We start from the raw sequence: 24,752 nt of genomic DNA, 5'->3' as shown, positions 1-24,752 counted from the left end.
ATTCATTACCACATTTTTGAATTTAATATTCAATAATTTTTTTTAATATTTTCGTTACTTTTTTATATTTTTAAAATAGAATTTGTAATTTAATAATAATATTTAAATAATGTAATTGTGTTATTATGATTTTTCTAATAAATGTATAATGAAAAAACAAAAATTTGTGTATTAATAATGTTTTCAGCAGAAAATATACAACAATCATTTTCTTTATTCAATTTAATTTTTTCGAAAAATATTTAATTTCCGTATTTAAATTACAAATAATAATTATATATGTAAATTTTATTTTATATTTTTAGAAATTTTAGACAATGTCTAAAATCACTTTTCAATTTTGGGAATGTGAGTTCGCCTTTCTACTTTTTTCGTTGTTAATGCTTATTTCTTACTTCGATAAATTTCGATTTTTTCTCGAAAAATCTTTTTTAAACAGGAAAAACAATTTTCTTTTCGAAAGGACTTACCGAGGAAGGTCGCCTGAAATATCTCTTTTACCAATCCTTTCCGTTTATGCGACGATTGTCCTGATAAACACTGATAAACATCACACACATTCAATTATATTGACACTTCCTTTTTTTAATCGCGCCAATTTGAGAGTACACAATATTTGTGCTAACTTCACGAAGGTCTCGAAAATGGCCGATAATTTGGCGCCAAAAAAAACGGTTAGAATCCCCCCCACAACCGAACTTTTCAACAACGAATTCCGAAATATATAATTACTCAGGAATTTATAACAAATATTTTTACACCACAAACAAGATTATTATAATTCGCAAAAGAAAATTTGAAACTAAAACACTTTTTCACTGCCTCGAACCGTAATCCTGTCGATTCCGTCACTTTTCCATAAGCACTTTGTTCACAAAAATATTTTTCACTTTTCACAAACACTTTGACGATTGAATAACTAAATTTTTCGATATTTTCATGTAAATAAGTGAATATGAGATGAAAATTGTCGATTATTTGCAAGATGCGACGAAAATTTGATTAGAAATATTAGAAATAATGTGGAAAAAAACTGAAAGACGCGGGAGCGCGATGTTCGACTAGGGAATTTCATTCCAGACTGAAGTTGCGTCGGTTGCATTCGAGAGGTAGGGGGAACGATATATATCGATAGTTAATTCAAAATGGCGCGCGAAACTCACAAGGGAATTTTCTTTTTTGTTATACAGAAAGACGTGACAACAATGGAAGATTATGAAAAAATGAAAGAACAGAATTATAAAAAATATTAATGATTAATTACATAATTTTTATTGAATTGTCGATTCGAAATGTTCGAAATGAAATCGCGAGTGATGGTGGTTTCGCGATTTCCGGTTTCGTATCTTTGTCAAAAAACTGAAAGAGAGCGCTGTATTATTTCCGTTATTTTTTTCTACATTAATTGTGTGTTTTTAGGTTATATTTATATTAAAACCATTAAAAACTCTTTGTTGCCTTTGTTGTAAATTGTTGGCACTTAACAATTTTATCGTTTGACGTAAAATTTCGTCGATTTTGTTTAATTTTTGCTTCCTCACGAGAAAGTTTTCTATTTCATGATTGTTGTCAATGTAAGTAAGATAGTATTATTTAATTGCTTATTTTTTATTTTTATAGAAAAAGGAAATTTTTTTTTTGTCTTTTGTCTTTTACTGTTCATTTACTACAGTTTTTTACTCCTTTTTCGCCTTACACTTTTTGCTTTTAAGTAATTGCTTTTTTTATTTTTGTTTTTTTTTAGTGGAAATTTTGTGTCTTTATTATTGCTTTTCTCTACTTACTGATATTTTTATTTGCGTAATTTGTCGTTTCATTACTTTTAAGACTTTTATATATTATATTTTATTTTATTTTTATTCGCAAAATTGCGGTTAAAGTCGTTATAATAATATTAAAAATAAAATAAATTAATTTCGAAAGAAAGTGAATAAAAATTTCTAATAATTAAATTTTGAATAATTATAAAATAAAGATTTTAAAAATAATTGATTTCAAAAAGTTTTAATGACAAATGAAAATGGAAATTAAGAAAAATTCTATTCAAATATTTTTTTAAAAAAATAATTTTTAGAATTTTTTCAGAATTTCCTTCAAGTTAATTTTAATTAATTTCCATTTGGAAATTTTTTGAAAGTTTAATTATTTTTAAAATTTTATTGAAAATAAATATGACTTTTTTAAAAGTATTTCATTAAAATTTTATAATATCAAAATTTTGAAGAATTTTAATTGCAAACTTTAAAAATAATTGAATTTTTATAAAAATTTTTGAAAATCAAATTTTAATTCTAGAATTTTAATTGCAAAATTTGAAAATTTATTTATTTAGATATTTTATTAAAAAATAATTTAATTCTCATAAAAATTTTTTGGATACCTATCAATTTTTAATTCAAGAATTTGAAAATAATATTTTTTAAAATTAAATTTTAATTCAAGATTTTTAATTGCAAAATTTGAAAATAATTGAATTTACACAAAAAATTTTGAAAATTAAATTTTTATGAATTTTAATTGCATTCCTGACTTTTCAAAGACAAACGAGTTTTTTATTTCCTTTATTTATATGACAGAAATCTAAAAATTATTTTAAAATAACACTGAAAATTATTATTTTATTATCTTTTTTATTTTATTTTTTTATTTTATAATTACTATTAAAATTCAATTTAAATTATTTTACCAATTTAATAATTATTTTAATAATTTAATTTTTATTATTTCAATAATTATAATATAATTTTAATTAATTGTAATATAATATTTTACTAATTTTATAAGAAGTTATTTAAAAATATGTTTCTAATAAAAATCTGTTTTCAGGTGACTTGAAATAATTCCTATTGTTTAAGAAACAAAAAAAAGGGAGAGAATGGATTATTCAAAGGAAGCCCGATTTTTTCCCAACGAATGCTACATTTGTAAATCAAGAAAAAAACTACAAAGATGTGACTGCAATATGATCGCCTATTGCAGTGATAATCATCGTCAAAAACATTTACCGATTCACGAAAACTTTTGCAAAGCAATCAAGGAATTACTCAAAGAAAAAGGATTAACGCACATTTACGACGAGCTTAATTATCTATTCGGTTCGGATTGGACGAAGAAAAGGGAGCAAATTTGCCGTAAACTAATGAATAAATTAGGAAGATGTCTAACATCATTGGAAGTGACAATGTGCTATTCGCCACGTGTTTGTTTCGTTTGCTGGCAATCAAAGCAAGAAGATTTAGATAATTGTCCAAATTGTCCCGTCGCAAGTTTCTGTAAACAACATCCATTCAATGAGATTCACACAAAAAATTGTCAAACAATGAATTATTATTTAAACATTCTCAATACAGCCGATGAATTAAATGTTGATTTAAGTTTTCTCTCGTCAACATTTCCATTTATTAGCGATGAGAAAAAAATTGGCGTTCTCGATGGACTAACCTATACAATTAAATTAAACGATATTCGTTCGAACAGTGTTCAATCGAGATTACTGAAAATAAATCTCTTCAATTTCATTGATATTGCTTCGAAATTTAACAACAGTTTGCAAAAAATTTACGACAATTTTCCCGACGATATTCTCATTCATATCGACGCAATTTCCCAAGATCACGCAATAATCAAAGAAAATTACTGGGAATTTCTCCTTCATCTGAATCCATTTTTAAAAAAATTAAACATTGTCCTGGTCGGAAAAAATGACAAAACGGAAAATAATTCTCTCTGCGAAAAATGTCAATTGGAGGGAAAATCGTTGAATGTCGAGAATTATTCAAAATCATACAACGATTATATTTTGGAAAAAAACTATCGAGTACCACAAGTTCTATTTTATTTCAAAATCGAAAATGGAAATTTAAAAAAATTAAATTTCCATCAAATTAGTTCGCCGATTGTTTTGCTTTGTGATTCAAATCTAAATTACCGGAAAGCACAATATTTCCTTTCGTTTCTAGTGAAGAAATTGGAAATTATTCACGAGGGACAAATTAACACTGCTTTTAGTGAAAAACATTTATTTGACACTGATGATCATTTTATAATTTTCAAAAACAAGGAAAATTTGAGAAAAAAGGACAAAATTTCCACATCAGATGATGAGAAATTCGAAGACGAATTTAAAAATTCCTTAGAATGGAAAGCAAGTGAAAGTGAAAAATTACAAAAAGAATTCGTCGCTTATCAGGACAAAAATCTAAAATCGCTTTCTTCGAATTCTTCTCTCTGTTCTTTTATTGTAATTTCGGAAAAGGATGAGAATTTAAATAAAATTGAACAAAAGGTGAATAAACACATGGCTGAGAATTCAGAATTTTTCTCCCTCGATGAAAGAGATGCAAATAATTGCGAAAATGAAACTAAATCTGAAAATAATTATTTCAGCGGTAATTCTGAATTAAAAAATCGCCAATCTTTTCTTTTGGAACACAATTTGTATCTTAAGAACGAAAATCAAGGACTGCGGGAACAATTGAATTCATCAATTGAAGAAATAACGAAACTGCAAATCAAACTTCAGCAAATCTCTTCGGATTTAAACGAAAAAAATAAATTGGTCGGCAAAATATTAAACGATATTGTCAATGTTACGGATGTTGAAAATATTGACATTGGCTTTATGCTTGAAAAGAAAAAAATTTAAATTCACAAATCTTTTTATTTAATAATAAATAAATGTTTTTTTTAATAAATTATTATTTTTTTCAATTAAAAACTATAAAAGGAAGAAATTTTTGACTTTATAAAATATAAAGTAAAGACAAAATTAAAAAATATTTCTACTGAGGTAAAATTTGAAATTTGTTTATTCGACAAATAAAATTTCTGTTAAATCGAAAATCGAAAATTGAAAATTTTTATATAAGGAAAATTATATAAAATAATATTTCGGGTATTTAAATTTTTTTCATAGGCAAGAGAAATTTTTTGCTAAAGTTATTTTTTTACGAAAAAGCAACTAAGGATTCTTCAAAGGCGAATGATATAAAAAGAAAAATCAAGAGGATCAAAATTGTGAAAATAAATCATTTTCAGATAAAATTCAAAACTAATGTGCCAAATATCTTGAAGAAAAATTATAAGAAGATAAAATGGATTCAAATTGTGAATCAATTTGTTAACACGGACGGAAAAATTTTACGTGGAATATTTGTTTCGGATAAAATTTAAAAAGAAAAATTAAGAAAAAATGGATCCAAATTGTGAGTAAAATTTTAAAAACAAAATTGTTAACGTCGAATTTTTTTAAATTGATTTTTTAAATATTTTCCCAAAAATTCTTGTAAAAAATTCAGTTAATTAAAAAAAAAAAGTTTTACTAAATTTCAATTATTTGGAAATTTTTCAATTATATTTCTATATACAATTAAAAAAGACTATTATTTTTCAAAAAGAATGGCAGAGAAATCAATTATTTAAAACAAATTAATTTTAATTAAAGTAATTCTTCAAAGAATTGATTAGTTTTTTAAATTTTCTCATAAAAATATTTGAACATAAAATTCTAATTCGAGAATTTTAATTGCATTTGAAAGTAATTGAATTCTTATAACAATTTTTGAAAACTACAATTTAATTCAAAAATTTTAATTGCAGAATTGAAAAATAATTGAATTCTCCTAGAAAATTTTGAAGAATTTTAATTACAAATTTTGAAAATAACAGAATTCTTAAAAAATTATAATGAAAAATTTTCAAAGGAAAATTTGTAATCAAAATTCATACCAAAATTTTATTAAAATTAATGATTTTTCTTTCAAATATTTCATTACATTTTTTGAAAATAAAATTTTAATTCAAGAATTTTAATTGCATTTGAAAATAATTGAATTTTCACAAAAAATTTTGAAAATTAAAATTTAATTCAAAAATTTTAATTGCAGAATTGAAAAATAATTGAATTCTCATTGAAAATTTTGAAAATAAAATTTTGAAGAATTTTAATTACAAATTTTGAAAATAACAGAATTCTTAAATAATTGTAATAAAAACTTTTCGAATGAAAGTTTTCAATTAAAATTCATGCGAAGATTTTATTGAAACTAAATGATTTTCTTTCAAATATTTCATTAGAATTTTTGAAAATAAAATTTTAATTCAAGAATTTTAATTGCAAATATTGAAAATAATTTAATTCTCATAAAAATTTTTGAAAATTAAAATTTAATTCAAGAATTTTAACTGCAGAATTGAAAAATAATTGAATTCTCGCAGAAAATTTTAAAAATCAAATTTTGAAGAATTTTAATTACAAATTTTGAAAATAATAGAATTCTTAAAAAATTATAATGAAAAATTGTCAAAAGAAAATTTATTATTGAAATTCATGTCAAGATTTTATTGAAACTAAATGATTTTCTTTCAAATATTTCATTAGAATTTTTGAAAATAAAATTTTAATTCAAGATTTTTAATTGCAAATATTGAAAATAATTGAATTCTCATAAAAAGTTTTGAAAATTAAAATTTAATTCAAGAATTTTAATTGCTGTATTTATAAAATAATTTAATTCTCACAGAAAATTTTAAAAATCAAATTTTGAAGAATTTTAATTACAAATTTTGAAAATAACAGAATTCTTAAAAAATTATAATGAAAAATTTTCAAAGGAAAATTTGCAATTAAAATTCATGCCAAAGATTTAATTGAAATTAAATGATTTTTTTTCAAAAATTTCATTAAAATTTTTGAAAATCAAATTTTGAGAAGAAGCTTATTTAAGAATATTGTAGAAAATAATTAAATTTTGGATAGGGTTACATTTGTAGGTAGTTTTCAGAAAAAATTAATTTTCAAAAGGTTTAAAATTGGAATTTGAGAAATATAATTCCTTGGGGTTAAAAAATAAGTGAATAATATTTAATTATTTATTTAGCAAAATTATTGAAATTTTTATTCTTTTTTCAGAAGCTGCTATGGATATTTTAAAGAAAAGTAACAGCTGCAAAAAATCAAGAAGATTCAAATTGGGTGGAAATAATTATTAAGCAAAAGTCAAAATATGTCGTTGCCGAAAATTTATTTCATACGAAGAAGAATTACGAGAAAGTTTAAAAGGATTTAAATTGTGAGTACGGATTTTTATAACCGAAATCAAAATCTTCACGTCGAATATTCATTTCGAATAGAAAATAAAAAAAAAAAAGAATCCGAAATGTTAGTATTTTTATACTTAAATAGAGACTAAATTAACATCAAAATGTTCGTAAGAAAAATATTAATTCTTGTCAATACTTAAAAGAAATGTCAAATAAAAAAACAAAAATTAAAAGCATCCAATTTTTTCAGTAAAATAATGTTCTTTTTCAAATATTAAAATTCCCCTAAAATAATCGCAAATGCAGTAAAAATTAAATTTTTCTAAACATATTTTTTAAATGTCTGGATATTTTCCGCATAAATTCGATAAAAGAAAATTTCATAAATAAAAATTCTTTTAATTAAAAGCTGGTTTATTTAGAAATTTCATCAGTTGAAAATTGTAAAAGATTTTTAAATTAAATTCTTTGAAAATTTAAGGAAAGCAAAAGTATAAAAATATTTAAATTTTTATTTTCAAAAATTATTAATTATATTATTTTTCTTTAAAAATTCTTAAAGTCTTGAATAATTTTATTCGAAAATTCTAAAAAAAAAAAATTGAATTTTGGATGAATTACAGTTGCAATTTTTAGAAATAATTAAATTTCAAATGGTTTTTCATTCAAATTATTTAAAGTTTTAATTCTTTTGGAAAAATAAATAAGAATGAGTTTTTAAATTTTTGTTTAATAAAAAGTATTCAAGTTTTGAATAATTTAATTTAGCAATTCCAAAAAAATTTCTTTCTTAAAACAATGTAATTGAAATCTTTTCGGAAAATAATTGTATTTCGGAAAATAATTTTAAAAAATTGAAACAATTAAAAATTTTGTCAAATTTCATTGAAATGAATTTTATATTTTAGTGAATTTTATTTGTTTACTTTTATAAATTATTTGGAAATATAATCGTATTTTTGAAGAATTCTAATTAAATATTTGGAAAATAATTGAATTTATTTTAAAGAATTAAACTTATTATATAAAAAAAAAAATTTCGTTATTAAAATTCATAAACTGTTAAAAATTTGTAATCGCGTAATTAAAATTAACGATATTGATAATGGGCGTAGTTAATTTTAATTTTTTATTTTAATTATACTGTACAAATAATTTGTACACTAATATTGATAACAAATTATTTATCTCTAATTTTTTTAGTTATAAAAGACACGTTAAAAATAAATGTTTAGTGAATAAATATTTAAATTGATTAATTTTTAATGAATGAACGTTCTCAACAAAAAAGAAAAGTAAAACTTTCATTCACAATATAGTAATTTAATGAAGAATTAATTTTAATGAGCCTAAGAGTCGGGAATCGTTTAAAATTAGTTTACGAGAGAAATAAGCATTTCTGGTCAGTGAGTAATGTAGAAAAATATTATCACTCGTCTTTTTATAAATTTCTCTAATTTTTAGAGTACTTCACATAGAAAATGATTTTACGAAAGTATTTCGTTAAAACTATCCTTTTGTTCGAAAAGCTATTAGACTAATCGATGGCTATTAAAAAAGAATTATTGTTCCTTAATTACATTTTAAATATCTTGCCATTAAAATATCATTTTTGTCAAAATTCCCCTTCCACACATTTTCAAAACTAAATTTTTCGAATAAATAATCATTGGCACAAAGTGGTAGGATCTTCAGTGTTTGTAGACCGTTCGCAGGGAGTGTTTCGAGTGTAGTTCATCATACGAAAAAAAATTCTAATCGAAATTAATTTCAGTGTTCGTGTATTTGTATCTCTAGCACCAAAAAGGAATCATGAGATTCCTGACAAATTTCCTTTTTTCCATCTTATCGATTACTTTAATTTCTGGAAAAAGTATCGAGACAATATTTCCAACTGAAGCGGCAAATTTCAACTATCCTGAAGCGCGTCGTGATAATGTAGTCAATAATTATCATGGAGTGAAAATTTCCGATCCATATCGTTGGCTTGAAAATTCAAAATCAGAGGAAACGGCAAATTTCATAGAGGCTCAGAATTCATTAACTGATTCCTATTTGAATTCACCGTCAAGTGTGAAAAAATCTATAGAAAATCGTCTGAAGGAACTGGGAGAAAAATCTACTCATCACACAAATCCCGAAAGACATGGAGACAAATATTATTTTGTGAAAAATGGAGTTTCATATGTTCAGGAAACTTTGGAGAGCGGTGAACCAAAAGTATTTATTGATCCCAAAAATTTCTCGACGAACAATAAAACATTATTTCATCCTTTAACAAAATTCAGTGAAGATGGTAGTGTAGTTGCTTACACATTTATTGAAAACAAAACCACCGATTTTGATATTAGGAGGGATATTCATTTCATGAATGCAGAGACAGGTATGAAAATATATTTATAACATCAAAATTATTCTGATATTTATTTTTGCTTTTACTAACAAACTATAATTTTTTGCTGACTTTTTTAATTTCGTTAGAATTTATTTTAAACTAATGAATTCAGTCACTTATTCAGTTTTAACAATATTTTCAATAAGAATTCATTAAAATGAACAATATTTACAATTAAAATTGAGAATATTTACAAACTCAACAAACTTATAATTGTCAAAGGACGATAAATTTACTAATAATGCATTTATTTTACAGGAGAAAAATATTCTGATATTTTGCAAGGAGTAGAATTTTTTAGTGCAGTTTGGACTCGTGGTAATTTGGGAATTTTTTACAATTATTCTCCACAAAAGAATTCAAGAAGGAAAATCGAGGAGGATGTGAAAGTTTATTATCACAAAATTGGCACGTCTCAGTCTGAAGACATTGTTGTTGTCGATTTTCCTGATGAAAAACCTCAAAAAATGTGAGTTTATACACTAATCTTCTTCTTAAATATTTAAACGACTAAAGCAATTTTTTGCGTCTTAAAATCGATCCATTTGGATTAAAATGTTGCATTTAAATTTGCAGATACACCGACGTTTCAAACTGTGTTCAATGGTTGTTTGTTTCGAAAAAAAGTGCTACTGGAAAGAATTCGCTTTATTTTACTGAACTAACAGAGGAAATAAATGGAATATTCAATTTGACCGAAATCATCGTTGAAACGGATTCACGCTACGTGGTTAGTTTATATAAAGTTTTCTTCATCCAAAATTCAATTATTTTCATAAATAATAAAATTTCCATAGAAATTCAATTAATTTAGAATAGCATTTTCAAAAAAATTTCGAAAAAATCAATTATTTAACAACATTTTTATACGATTCTTCACAATAATTCCATTACTTTCACTAAAAATAACATTGTTCATAACATTAAATTCATAAATAATTAAAATCATCGAAGAATTTCAATTATTTTTAATGCTATTTTAAATTAATTATAATCGAATAATTCAATTATTTTCACAAATAAAGTTTTCCACAAGAATTCAATTATTTAAAACAAAATTTTCATAATGTTTATTAAATTTCGAAAAAATTAATTATTTAAAACAATGTTTATAAAATTCTTATGAAGAATTCAATTATTATCAAAAATAACAAAATTTTTCACAGAAATTCAATTCTTTGAAGACATTTGATAATAAAATTTTTCGCAATAATTCAATTACTTTTCATAAATAATAAAATTCTTCTTAGGAATTCAATTATTTTTGAAAATTTAAACAAAGTTCTTTGCAACTATTTAATTATTTTCATAAATAATAAAATTTATCGCAGGATTTCAATTATTTTTAATACAATTTTAATTACATTTTTTTGAAATAATTCAATTGTTCTTTTAGATTTTAATAAAATTCTTCCCGAGAATTCAATTATTTACATAACCAATTCTTCGAAAAAATTCAATATTATTAAAGATAAATAACAAAATTATTTTTGAAAATTAAATTATTTTGAGGCATTTTATTATAATTCATTGCAAAATTCAATTATTTTAAAAATTAAAATATTTCTTCTTGAAAATTCAATTATTTAAAAAAATTCTAATAAAATTGTTCGCAAGAATTCAATTATTTTCATAAATTATAAAACCCATCGAAGAATTTCAATTTTTTTTAATACAATTTTAAATTAATTAATCGAAAAATTCAATTATTTTCAAAAATAACAAAATTCTTCACAGAAATTTAATTCTTTTTAAACATTTTAATAAAATTTTTCTTATTTTCATAAATAATCAAATTCTTCTCATGAATTCCATTATCTTTGAAAATTTTAACAAAATTCTGTGCAACTATTTAATTATTTTCATAAATAATAAAATTTATCGCAGGATTTCAATTATTTTTAATACAATTTTAATTAAATTTTTCACAATAATTCAATTATGTTCATAAATAATCAAATTCTTCTCAGAAATTCAATTATTTTCAAATATTTTAATAAAATTGTTCGAAAGAAATCAATTTTTTTAAACACAATTTTAATTAAATTTTTTTGAAATAATTCAATATCCTTTTAGGTTTTAATGAATTCTTCTCAAGAATTCAATTATTTTTAAAAATAACAAAATTCTTCATAGAAATTTAATTCTTTTTAAACATTTTAATAAAATTTTTCATAATAATTCAATTATTTTTATAAATATTAAAATTCTCCTCAGGAATAATCAATTATTTTTGAAAATTTTAACATAATTCTGTGCAACTATTTAATTATTTTTATAAATAATAAAATTCATTAGAGGATTTCAATTATTTTTAATACAATTTTACAGTAATTGGTTGAAAAATGTAATTATTCATAAAATTTTAATTTCAATTCCTCGAAAAAATCGATTATTTAAAAAAACATTTTTTTAAATTCTTTGGAAGAATTTAATTATTTACAAAAAATATTAGAATTTTTCACAGGAATTCAATTATTTTCAAATATTTTAATAAAATTGTTCGAAAGAAATCAATTATATTAATTAAAATTTTTTGAAATAATTCAATTATTCTTTTAGTCTTTAATAAAATTCTTCCCGAGAATTCAATTATTTATATTATAAATAATTCTTCGAAAGAATTCAACTATGTCGATAAATAACAAAATTATTCTCGAAAATTCGATTATTTTGAGGCATTTTAATAAAATTCTTTGCAAAATTCAATTATTTTCATAAATAACAATATTCATCACAAGAATTCAATTATTTTTAAACATTTTAATAAAATTTTTCGCAATAATTCAATTATGTTCATAAATAATGGAATTCTTTTGAAGAATTCAATTATTTTTGAAAATTTTAACAAAATTTCTTAGCAACTATTCAATTATTTTCATAAATAATAAATTTCAATTATTCTTAAGAATTTCATTTCAATTCCTCGAAAAATCAATTATTAAAAAAAATGTTTTTATAGAATTCTTTGGAAGAATGAAATTATTTACAAAAAATATTAGAATTTTTCACAGGAATTTAATTATTTTCAAATATTTTATTAAAATTGTTCGAAAGAAATCAATTATTTTAAATACAATTTTATATAAATTTTTTTGAAATAATTCAATTATTCTTTTAGATTTTAATAAAATGTTTCCCTAGAATTCAATTATTTACATAAATAATTCTTCTAAAGAATTCAATTATTCAAGATAAATAACAAAATTGTTCCCGAAAATTCAATTATTTTGAGGCATTTTTATAAAATTCTTTGCAAAATTCAATTATTTTCATAAATAACAATATTCATCAATTATTCAATTATTTTTAAAAGTAATAAATTTCTTCTTGGAAATTCAATTATTTTAAATTAAAAAAATTGAAATTTAAAATTTTTTAAATTCTTATAAAATTGCTTGCAAGAATTCAATTATTTTCGTAAATAATAAAATGGTTTTTAGGAATTCAATTATTTTCAAAAAATTTAATAAAATATCACACAGACATTCAATTATTGTCAGAAATTTTAATAGAATTCTTTTTGTTAAATTTAATGCTTATAAAATCGTTTGCTAAAATTCAATTATTTTCAATATTTACTATTATCATGAAATTTCCAAACAGAATTCAATTATTTAAAAAAAATTTTGTAAACATTTTTGTAAGAATTAAATGTTTTTCATGAATAATAAAAATTGCTTAGAAATTCAATTGTTTAAATGAGAATTTGCATAAAATTAGTCGAAAGAAATCAATTATTTAAAAATTTTTAGAAAATTCTTCGTAAGAATTAAATTATTTTTATAAATATTTAAATTCTTTGATGAATAATAAAATTCGTTGCAGGAATTGAATTTATTAGCAGTAGGATAAGAAAGAAGTAAATAATATTTTTGATGAAAATTAGAAAAAAGTCGGGAAAATAAAAAATATGGAATGGAATTGTTGTCTGTTTTGTGAAGTGTTTAAAACGATTTTTTTTTGTAGTCAAGTTTAATTTTTCGATAGCTACTTTTTTACTACTTTTCTTTAGTTTGAAAGCTACATTTTGCTATTTTTAAAAAATTAATTATCGAGTGCGATGTCTGGTAATGTCAGAAATAATCAGGTTAAAAGAAAAATAAAGAAAATATCGTTTAAGAGAGAATAGACAATTTATAATTAAAATTAATAGACAGTACCTAATGATTTTCTTTTCTATTTTCAGTATATTGGAAATGACGGTACAAAGGGAATTTTCCGAACAAATTTAAATGCTCCAAAATGGAAAGTAATAGCAATCGATGTATTGAATTACAAACAAGAAAATTGGACAACTTTAGTATCCGAAGAATCGGACAAAATCATCAGAGATGTGACAATTGTGGATAATGATAAATTCGTTATTCAGTATTATTGCGATAGAGCTTGCGTATCTTGTGATACAGATTACATTTTACAATTGCACAGTTTGGAAAGTGGGAGATTAATAAAAAAACTTCAAGTCGGTTTTGGAACAATTTTAATGACGAAATATGGAAATAGAAAACATCCAGATTACTTTTTTAGTTTCACGTCATTCTTAATTCCGAAAATAATCTACAGAGTAAATGTAAATTCATTTGATAAACCGGAAATTTATTATGAATCAAAAGTAAAAAATTTCGATCCAAGTCTCTATGAAATATTTCGCATCTTCTATCCGAGTAAGGACGGTACACAAATTCCAATGACAATCGTGATGAGAAAGGGTGCAAAACTTGATAGATCAATGCCAGCACTTCTTTCCATAAATGGAGGCATCACAATCTCATCTTTCTATCATGACGAGAATGTAATTTTTACACAGAATTTTAATGGAATTTTAGCCAAACCACAAATTCGAGGAAGTGAGGAGTCTAATGATAAATGGCACAAAGATGGAATTTTGCAGAATAGACAAAATGGAATCGATGATTTTCAATCGGCCGCTGAATATCTCATTAAAAATGGATACACATCGAGGGAAAAATTGACAATCAGAGGAGATGTTGCAGGGGGTTTAATTGTTGGCGCTTGCATTAATCAAAGACCGAATTTATTTGGTGCTGCTTTGATCTCTAATGGAATCTTTGATACTTTACGTTTTCATAAATTCACATCTAGTGATTATTTAATATTTACATTCGGTAATTCTGACCGTAGGCAAGATTTTGAGAATCTAATTAAATTATCACCGCTTCATAATGTTAAAGTGCCGAAAAATAATGAACAATATCCGGCAACGTTACTGACAGCTTACGATTATGCAGGGTATGTTGATCCATTGCATTCGTTGAAATTCACTGCAACTTTACAAAACAAAATTGGAAATTTGAAGCAACAAAAGAATCCATTATTGTTTAAAATTAATACCAGTTCTAAGTATGACCAGAGTCAGGGATTAATGGAAAAAACTACTGCTCTATTGACTTTTATTGCTAAATCGTTAAATTTGGAACTTAATTTCTAGAATTGCAGAAAAAAACGAGTGTATTCTTCAGGAATAAAAAAAAAAAAAAATTCGGTCATTTTTTGTATCAAAAAAAAAGTATTATTTGTAAAATAAAAAAACTTGTTTTATAAAAATTTTTTGATTATTTTCACTATTATTTCTTGATTCAATATTCAATTAAATATTTAATTTAATTTATAAGTAAAATACCTGATATGTCCTAACATGAAATATTTTATTTATTTCAAAATAACAATTATATTTATTTATTTCATAAAGTTCCTCTCTGTTTATAATAATAATAAAATAAATATTAAGTTTCACGACGAATATTTATTAGAAGTAAATAATAATAAATAATTTATAAGAAGAAAAAAATTACTTACAAAACAATTTTTCTTGATGTTCGGGCAGAATTTGAATCATTGAAAGTAATCCTTGTCGAAGTTGTCTCATTTTCTCAAAATTTATTTCTGAAGTCAACAAAAAAAACCAGTGGGACTCAATCTGAAAAAATAAAAAATAGTTTTACTGTTTACAATGCACAATTCAATTTATGGAATTTTTTTTTTAAATTTCCAAATATCGATTCAATTTTCTTTCAGGTTTTCCTTTATTTCTTTGCTTTTTATTTTCTTTTTATTAAAACCTTTAAATTAATTTTATTTTCTAATTTAAATGAGGTATTAACTTTAATAATTTTCTTAGATAAATTTTTAATTAGTTGTTATTTTTTCGCCCTCGAATTAAAATTTTTTTCAATTAAATAATAATAATTCGCTTTTGGCGCTTTTGAGCACGTCCTGTTTTACTGTAAATGTACCTTAATCATCCATATAATGGATTTTTGGTTCTATGTTCTGTAATTTATTCTTCTATGGCGAAAACGAAATTTTTTTTCATTGTTATTATTGTCAATTCTCATTGTCAATTATTGTCAATCTTTGTTGATGTAAGTAAATTTTCTTTCATTTCCATACTTTTTCGTAATAATTAATAACAAATTATTTTTTTTATATAAAACATAAATCTTGTAAGAAACATTTCCGAATAGAGCTAATTACTGAATTTTATTTTTTACCAGTAAAAAAATTATATACCTAGGTTTTTGTTTTTTAATTTCTTTTAAACCCTTTTAAAGATTCCTCTGTAATTTTGTCCTTTTCTTTATTTATAAAGCAAAAATATATATTTCAAAGATTAACGTGCAAATAATATTGAATAAAAATTATTTCCTATACTTTACAAGATTTATAAAAAAAACTGATAAACATAACCTAAAATTTTTCAGCACAATTCACAATAATTTATTTATTATTTTGTAAATTAAAAAATGATGTATTTTCAAGAATAAACATCAATTTATTTGAATGATTACAAATTTAAAATTTAAACAATATAAATTCAATTATTTTTGACAATTTTAATAAAATTCTTTTTAAAAAAATCATTATTTTTCGAAATTTTTAATAAAATTCCTTCAAAAAATTCAATTATTTTCCAAAATTCAGAATTATTTTCAATACAATTTGAATGAAATTTCTCGAAAGAATAGAATTATTTTTCAAAATATTATTTAAATTTAATTATTTTCAAGAGTTTTAATAAAAATTCAATTATTTTCCAAAATTCTGATAAAATTCTTCGAGTTCGAAACAATTCAATTATTTTTATAAATTTTAAAATTCTTGGCAAGAATTCAATTATTTTTGTAAATAATAAAATTCTTCTGAGAAATTCAATTATTTTCAATACAATTTTAATAAAATTTCTCTAAAAGGTTCAATTATTCTTCTTTAAATTCAAGTATTTTCAACATTTTGAGTAAAAATTATTTTAAAAAATCTTCATTATTTTCAAGAATATTAAAATAAATTCTTAAAAACAATTCAAATATTTTAAAGAATTTATAATAAAAATCTTGACAAAGAATTAAATTATTTTCAATAGAATTTTAATTACATTTTCTCGAAAGAATTCAATTATTGAAAAAAATGTTGATAAAATTCTTGAAATAAGTCAATTATTTTAAAAATTTTTTATAAATAGGTACTTTACAAGAATTCAATGATTTTCAGTATACATCGACAATTTAATTATTTTTGAAAATAATTGAATTCTTGAATCGAATTTCATTAAAACTTTTTTAAATAATTGAATCCCTGCAAAAGAATTTATTATTTCTATAAATAATTCGATTTTTGTAAAATTTTAAAAAATAAGTGACTTTTTTGAGAAGAATTTTATTAAAAATGTATTTAAAATAATTGAATTTCAGTGAAAAATTTACCATTTTTTTGACATTATTGAATTGTTTTGAAGAATTAAAAAAAAATGTTTAAAAATAATAATTTAATTTTCCCTGGAATATAAGTAAAATTGTGTTTAAAATAATTGAATTTTTGAATTGAATTTTATTAAAAGTTTTTTAATTCATTGAACTTCTGTGAAAAAATGAATTATTTTTCAAAATAATTGAATTTTCTCGGAGAATTTTTACAATGTTTTTAAAAATAAAATTTTAAATTGAATTTTATTAAAAGTTTTTTAAATAATTGAACACCTGTGAAAAATTGAATTATTTTTCAAAATAATTGAATTTTCTCGGAGAATTTTAACATAATTTTTTTAAAATAATTGAAGTTTTCGGTGAAATTAATTGAAATTGTATTGAAAATAAGTGAAATTCTGATAAGAATTTTATTATTTATATAAAAATAATTGAATTTTTTACCAAGATTTTTATTATTCAAAAATTGATTTTTTGCAAAGAATTTTATTACAATTATTGAAAATAATTAAATTCTTTATAAAATCCAATTTCTTTCCAAATTTTCAGTAAAAAAAATTATTAAAAAAAACTCCATTATTTTCAAGAATATTGAAATAAATTCTTAAAAACAATTCAATTATTTTCAAGAATTGTAATAAAAATCTTTCCAAGAATTAAATTATTTTCAGTACAATTTTAATGACATTTTCTCGAAAGAATTCAATTATTGAAAAAAATGTTGATAAAATTCTTGAAATGAATTAATTCTAAAATTGAAAACATTTAAAAAGGAAAATTATTGCAAAACTTAGGAAAAAAAGAATTATTTACAATAATTATTATTATTTAAAAATAATTTAAAATTATTTAATTATTTAAAATAATTTTTGTTTCTAAACGAAAGGCGGGCGGGAAGTTAATTATTATTTTACGTTCAGATTTATATAATAATTTCGCGTGATTATTTTTTATTTCGTAAATTATAATTTCTAAATTGTTTGTAAATTATTTTCAGGTATGGAGAAGTTTTTTTTCTAATTCTTTTCGACACTCAAAGGCGCAACAATGAATTATTCAAAGAATGCAAGATTTTTTCCCAACGAATGTTACGAATGCAAATCGAGAAATAAATTAATAAGATGCGAATGTAACATGATTTCTTACTGCTCGGAGGATCATCGCCAAAAACATTTGCCAATTCATGAAAGCTTCTGTCAAGTTCTGACAAAATTAACAAAAGAAAAAGGACTTTCACACATTTACGAAGAACTATTTTCCCTCCACGGTTCCGATTGGAGTAGAAGAAGAGAGGAAATTTGCAAGGAAATAATAACAAAATTAGGACGCTGCATGACGCCACTGGAACTTGGAATGTTAAAATCATCTCGAATTTGTTACGTGTGCCGCGAATCGAAGCAAGAAAATTTATACAATTGCCCTCGATGTCCAGTCGCGACTTTTTGCAAACGTCACTTCGACGATGAGGTTCACGAGAAAAATTGTTCCACAATGCGACGCTATTTGAACATAATAACAAAAAGCGAAGAATTAAATCTCGATCTAAAATTTCTATCCTCAAAATTTCCCTTCTTCGCCGAAGAGACAAAATTCGGAATTATCGATCTATTAACCTACACATTCAAAGTTGCCGATTTCGAAACAAGAAGTGAACAATCGAGAGAAATGAAAATTAATCTAATCGATTTCCTCGACGTCGCTTCAAAATTTAACAGTGCATTGCAAAAAGTTTACGAAACAATGCCCGAGGAATTGACAATTCACGTCGACGCACTCTCCTACGATCACGCAATAACAAAGGAAAATTACTGGGAATTTCTCCTTCATCTAAATCCAAATTTAAAGCACCTAAAAATCATTATTATCGGCATCAACACATTGGACTATAATTTAAAGAATTTACCCCTCTGTGAGAATTGTGTAAAATTCTCAAAAACACTGAGCGTTAAAAATTATTCCCTCACCTATGAGGATTATTATTACAATTATTATGTTGTGCAAAATAATTATCAAGCGCCCGACATTCTTTTTTACTTTAAAATTGAGGACGAACGTGATTTCGAAAGATCCAATCGTTGGAGTCAAATTAATTGTCCAATTATTTTAATGATTAGTTCGAAATTAAATTTTCATAGGACGCAAAATTTTCTCTCACTTCTTTACGTCATGTTTCGAATTATTGGCGAGGTGCAAATTAAAACGCCATTCAGTGATTCAACGCCATTTGAAGACGATGATTATTTCGTTATTTTGCAAACGAGAGTGAATGAAAGTGCAAAATTATTTCTCGATATTTCGAGTCAAGGTGGAAAAAATTTAAAGTCAACTGATGATTTCAATTCGAGTTTTGATGCATTTACGAATTGTTTATCCGAATCGAAAAAATGTTCTGATGAAAAAAGCAAAGAATCGAAAAATGTTTTCGATACTGAAAAAAGTGACAAAGAATCAAAAAATGCTTTCGATACTGAAAAAAGTGCCAAAGAATCGAAAAATGATCAGTTTGATTTAAAATCGAAAAATTCAGGGTCTGTTGATGATGAAGAGGAAGAAAATATGAAGAATAATAATGTGGAAGCTAGAAAAGAAAATGAAGGAAATGATAGGAAAGAATGTGAATTAATGGCAATTGAATTGGGAAAAATTAACAAAAACGATAAAATTGATTTCCGTCAATCGTTTTTAATGAAACATGTTTTGTATTTGAAAAATGAAAATGATAAATTACGGCAGGAATTAAATTCATCTGTCGAGGAAGTGGCGAAATTACAGACAATAATTGAAGAAATTTATTCTCATTTCAATGAAAAGAACAAATTGTTGAGGAAAATATCGTCCGATATTATTGATATTGCGAACAATGAAAATGAAATTATTGTTTCGTTGCTTACGAAAAAAATTACTTAATTGCAATTAAGTAAGTTCTTTTTTTTATTACATTCTTAATTTTTTCTTAATTACATTAATATATTTTTAATTATATTAATATTTCCATAATGATACTAATATTTCCATAATTATATTATTATTTCAAAAATTAATCTATATTATTGTTATTTTCATCTATTAATGAATTAGATGGAAATTTTATTTTTTTTAATTTATTTTCATCTAATGGAAATAAATTTAAGCTATTCAAGTTAAAATCACTTATTCTTATTGTAAACTTTTTTTTCAATAAATTAATATGTAAATTGGAAATTTCTTTTTTAGTTTCATTTATTTTTTTACCACGCGAAAAACGAGTAATTTTTTTTTTTTTTACTATTTTTATAGTAAAAGTTAAAATATCTTGAAATTTATGGTAATTTTTTGTATTTTCTGTGTCTGCTGTAAAATTTAAACAAAATTTTTTAAACTATTTTTATAGTAAAATAAAAAATCTCCAATGAAATTGCAATAATGTATAAATTTTTTTTATAATACTTTCAATTTTCGGTCATTTTTCGTACTTTTTGTCTGAAGTAAATTTTAATAAAGTTTGTTTACTATTATTTAAATAGTAAAACCAGAACTACCTGGAAATTTTCAGGTAATTTTTTGTATTTTCTTTTCGTTTGGAGTAAATTTTAATAAAAATTGTCAAATATTGTAAAGTAATTGAAAATATGAATTTTTTTTTTTTAATTTTGCTGCTAAATTAATAATTTTTTAAAAAATATTCGCGCCGGCAGAAACAATACATTTTAATTCACTTTTTCCAACAGGTGGCTCTGATTATTAATTAAAAATAGTGGTAGTTGAGGTTCTAAATTATTAATTATTCTGTGTTAAAAACTGGAAAAAAGAAAACAATTTTCGGAATATTTTCTTAAATGTAAGTATAAATTTATTGTTAATTTATTGATTTTTTTTGTAAAATCAAAGAAATAAAATTATTTTCACTGTAAAAAATAAAAGTCCTCACGTGATTTTAGTGTTTTTTGATTCTAAATTGTTTTATAATTCGAATTGTTATGTCAAAAGTTTGACAGTTAATTTGTATATATTAGCTATAATAAAATAAGGGAAGTAAAAAAATTTAACTCAAATCTTAGAAACTCAATAAAGAAGTACAGTTGCAATTTTTTAAAATAATTATTATTTTAGGAATGATTTATTTTTGTATTCAAATAATTGAATTCTCATACTTGAATTTTGATAAGAATTGATTTAAAGAAGAATTTTGGTTAAAACTTTAGAAAATAATTAGAAATTTATTTTACAAAAATGATTGAAATTTGAAAGATATAATTTGTAAATTCCGAAAAAAATAAGGTTTTTGAAAAATATAAATGATTTTTTGACTTACATGAATTCACGAAAATAATAAATTTTTAAATTGAAACAATTGGAAATTTTGTAAAATTTTATAAAATCAAATTTTATATTTTAAAGAATTTTATTTGTTTCTCTTTCAAAATTGTCTATAAAATATAATTTTATTTTTGAAAATACATTATTATGAATTTGCAAAAATTATTTTTTATTCTATTTAAATACCTCAATTTTCGTAGTTGAATTCGGACAGGAATTGATTTAAAAAAAAAGTTTTAGTTAAAATTTTAGAAAATTGAATACTTGAAGCTTTAAAACATTAATTTTAGAAATTAAATAAATTTTAAAAGATTTTTAAATTAAATTTTTTGAAAATTTAAGGGAAGCAAACGTATAAAAATATTAAAATTTTTATTTTAAAAAATTATTAATTACATTATTTTTCTTTAAAAATTTTTAAAGTCTTGAATAATTTTATTCAAAAATTCTATAAAAGAATAATTGAATTTTGAAAAAATTACAGTTGCAATTTTTAGAAATAATTAAATTTCAAATTGTTTTTCATTGAAATGATTTAAAGATTTAATTCTTTTGGAAAAACAAAATATAAGAATGAGTTTTTAATTTTTTGTTTAACAAAAAGTATATTCAAGTTTTGAATAATTTAATTTAGAAATTCTGAAAAATTTGTTTCTTGAAAAAATGTAATTAGAATTTTTTTTAAATAATTGGATTTTCGAAAATTAAAAAATTGAAGCAATTGAAAATTTTGCGTACTTATGCTAGTTTAAGAATAATTTCCAAGATAATCTAATTACGACATTATTTTCAGGTTTTCGATTCCACTTGTCACTAAGAAGATAAAAAAATGAACTTATCATTCAAAGAAAGGTTCTTCCCGAATGAATGTCACATTTGTCGGAGTAGACAAAATCTACGAATGTGTAAATGCAACATGATTTCATATTGCTCCGAGAAACATCGACTAGAACATCTGCCAATCCACGAACATTTTTGCCAAACTGTAAATAAAGTATTAAAAGAGAAAGGATTATTGTACATTAATGAAAAGTTTACTACTAAAGATGAAAACAAATGGAATAATGGTTCAGAAGATATGCTTCAATTTGAAACAAAATTAGGAAGACGTATGACTCCTTTGGAACTTTCAATGTGGATACGTCCCCGAGTTTGTTTTTATTGTAATAATTTTCCACAAATGTTGTCTGACTGTCCAAAGTGTCCAATTGCAAGTTTTTGTTATATTCACTATAGAATTAACTATAGTAACGAATACCATGATAATTGTACACTAATGAATAGATATTTAAAAACATTATCACTATTAGACGAACTAAACATTGACATGCAATTTTTACCATCATATTTTCCATATACTACAGAAGAGAGATTTGAATTCTTAGATCCACTCACTTATTCAATGAATGATTCTTCTTCTGATTCACAATGCAAAGAGTCAATATCTACGAAACAAAGTTTATTGGATTTTATTAACATTGCTTCAAGATTGAGTTTTGCTTTAACAAAGATATACAACACAATGCCAGAGAAAATTGTTCTTCATATCGATGCATTTACCCATGATCACGCAATTATAAACGCAAATTATTGGGAATTTCTTTTACATGTTTATCCAAAGATAAGGAATTTAAAAATTATCATCACTGGAAGTAGGTTATTACAAAACAGTTTGATGAATTATTCGCTTTGTGAAAAATGTGTAAAACTGGAGAAAACATTGTCTGTTGAAAAGTATTCATCGACCTACGAAGATTATGTTTTAAAAAGCTATTATCAACTACCGGATGTTCTTTTTCATTTCAGAATTGCGAATGATTACAATTTTAAAAGGTTTAATGCATGGAATAGAATTGGTTGCCCCATTATTTTATTGGCTGATTCAGAATTTAATCGCTGTAAAAAGCACTATTTTCATTCGTTTTTGTTTGGAAATTTTCAAATTATTTTCAATGGAAAAATTAACACAGTTATTAATGAAGAAGGTGAATTTGATATAGACAGTTATTTCATCATTTTTGAATCAAGAAAAATTAAAAAACAGCAAGAATTGAATTCATCGATCGATGAAGTGGCGAAATTGAAACAAGAATTGAACTCATCGACCGTTGAAGTGGCGAAATTGAAACAAAAATTGAATTTATCGACCCTTGAAGTGGCGAAATTGAATTCATCGACCGATGAAGTGGCGAGATTGAAACAAAAATTGAATTCATCGACCGATGAAGTGGCGAAATTGAAACAAAAATTGAATTCATCTACCGATGAAGTGGCGAAATTGAAACAAAAATTGAATTCATCTACCGATGAAGTGGGGAAATTGAAACAAGAATTGAATTCATCGACCGATGAAGTGGCAAAATTACAACAAGAATTGAATTCATCGACCGATGAAGTGGCGAAATTGCAGAAGAGAATTGAGGAATTTGAGAAAAGTGATTTTCAATTAAAGGAAAAAATTCAATCGATAGACGAAATATTCCAAACATTGAAGATGGAGACGTTGCTTCAGGTTGAGAAGGAAAATTCATAAATTTCTTTTAAAAAAAGTACTTATTAACATATTTTTCTTATTGGAATCAATATGTCCATTTATATATTTATTTTACTTATGTCATTAGAAAAATTTCTTCTGTATTCTTCATTGAATCTCTAAACTAATGTAAAAATTATTTAATTATTATTGCAAATATTTACAAGGATATTTGTCGAATAGTGTCGATAATTGAATCATACTGAACTATAAGAATTTAGTGTGTTATTTCAATTCATAAAAAATATTTTTCTATAAGAAATAAAGAGATTTACACTATACATAGAAATTAATAAAGTATTAAAGTTTGTCATCGCTTTAATTGAATTTATAATTCATTATTTTTCATATTGACTAATTGTTATATTACAATAATAAGCAATAACTAATTTAATATAATAAGTAATTATTTATTACAATGACTTATTATATTTACTTTTTATTATAATAAATGATTATTATTCATTGTAATTACTAATTATTTATTATTGTTAATTAATAATAATAATAATAATAATAATAATAATAATAATAATAATAATAATAATAATAATAATAGCAAAACTGTTTGAAATTTTAATAATGATTAAAATTTTGCATCAGTAAAATATAAGGAATTAATTAAAAGATAAATCAATTATTAATAATTGAATAAATTGAATATTTTGGAGCTATACCGAATTTTGGTTTCAATTTAAAATTAGGAATAATATTGAACACCAAGAATTTCCTCATTTACAATTTTTTGTATTTTTCGTCTAGA

General features: G+C 22.7%; 4 protein-coding genes across 4 annotated transcripts; all 4 read left to right on the top strand.

Moving 5' to 3' along the window:
• The first annotated feature begins 1,260 nt into the window (after positions 1 to 1,260).
• Positions 1,261 to 4,750, top strand: LOC122508660. Its single transcript, XM_043622135.1, has 2 exons — positions 1,261 to 1,574; positions 2,827 to 4,750. The coding sequence occupies exon 2, from the start codon at positions 2,876 to 2,878 to the stop codon at positions 4,643 to 4,645; it is 1,770 nt and encodes a 589-aa protein (XP_043478070.1). The 5' UTR covers positions 1,261 to 1,574; positions 2,827 to 2,875; the 3' UTR covers positions 4,646 to 4,750.
• Positions 4,751 to 8,717: 3,967 nt separating this feature from the next.
• LOC122508596 (prolyl endopeptidase-like) lies at positions 8,718 to 15,007 on the top strand. Its single transcript, XM_043622045.1, has 4 exons — positions 8,718 to 9,424; positions 9,695 to 9,905; positions 10,013 to 10,166; positions 13,626 to 15,007. Exons 1-4 carry the CDS (start codon positions 8,854 to 8,856, stop codon positions 14,886 to 14,888), a joined length of 2,199 nt encoding a protein of 732 aa, XP_043477980.1. The 5' UTR covers positions 8,718 to 8,853; the 3' UTR covers positions 14,889 to 15,007.
• Positions 15,008 to 15,730: 723 nt separating this feature from the next.
• On the top strand, positions 15,731 to 20,145 carry LOC122508648. Its single transcript, XM_043622116.1, has 2 exons — positions 15,731 to 15,822; positions 18,158 to 20,145. Exon 2 carries the CDS (start codon positions 18,208 to 18,210, stop codon positions 20,065 to 20,067), a length of 1,860 nt encoding a protein of 619 aa, XP_043478051.1. The 5' UTR covers positions 15,731 to 15,822; positions 18,158 to 18,207; the 3' UTR covers positions 20,068 to 20,145.
• Positions 20,146 to 20,929: 784 nt separating this feature from the next.
• On the top strand, positions 20,930 to 24,311 carry LOC122508647. Its single transcript, XM_043622115.1, has 2 exons — positions 20,930 to 20,977; positions 22,250 to 24,311. The coding sequence occupies exon 2, from the start codon at positions 22,286 to 22,288 to the stop codon at positions 23,987 to 23,989; it is 1,704 nt and encodes a 567-aa protein (XP_043478050.1). The 5' UTR covers positions 20,930 to 20,977; positions 22,250 to 22,285; the 3' UTR covers positions 23,990 to 24,311.
• Positions 24,312 to 24,752: the final 441 nt, after the last annotated feature.

The sequence above is a fragment of the Leptopilina heterotoma genome, unplaced genomic scaffold (genome assembly GCF_015476425.1).
Source record: "Leptopilina heterotoma isolate Lh14 unplaced genomic scaffold, ASM1547642v1 Lhet_55, whole genome shotgun sequence".
NCBI classification, from domain to species: domain Eukaryota; kingdom Metazoa; phylum Arthropoda; class Insecta; order Hymenoptera; family Figitidae; genus Leptopilina; species Leptopilina heterotoma.
Note: the sequence above shows the minus strand (reverse complement) of the source record. Positions and strands in the feature narration are given on the sequence as shown.

Excerpts from the sequence above, each read along its gene's own strand:
- LOC122508660 (XM_043622135.1), top strand. The coding sequence starts at position 2,876 with ATGGATTATTCAAAGGAAGCCCGATTTTTTCCCAACGAATGCTACATT.
- LOC122508596 (XM_043622045.1), top strand. The coding sequence starts at position 8,854 with ATGAGATTCCTGACAAATTTCCTTTTTTCCATCTTATCGATTACTTTA. Across the intron at positions 9,906-10,012 it reads GATGAAAAACCTCAAAAAAT|ATACACCGACGTTTCAAACT; the intron begins GTGAGTTTATAC and ends TTAAATTTGCAG. Across the intron at positions 10,167-13,625 it reads AAACGGATTCACGCTACGTG|TATATTGGAAATGACGGTAC; the intron begins GTTAGTTTATAT and ends TTCTATTTTCAG.
- LOC122508648 (XM_043622116.1), top strand. The coding sequence starts at position 18,208 with ATGAATTATTCAAAGAATGCAAGATTTTTTCCCAACGAATGTTACGAA.
- LOC122508647 (XM_043622115.1), top strand. The coding sequence starts at position 22,286 with ATGAACTTATCATTCAAAGAAAGGTTCTTCCCGAATGAATGTCACATT.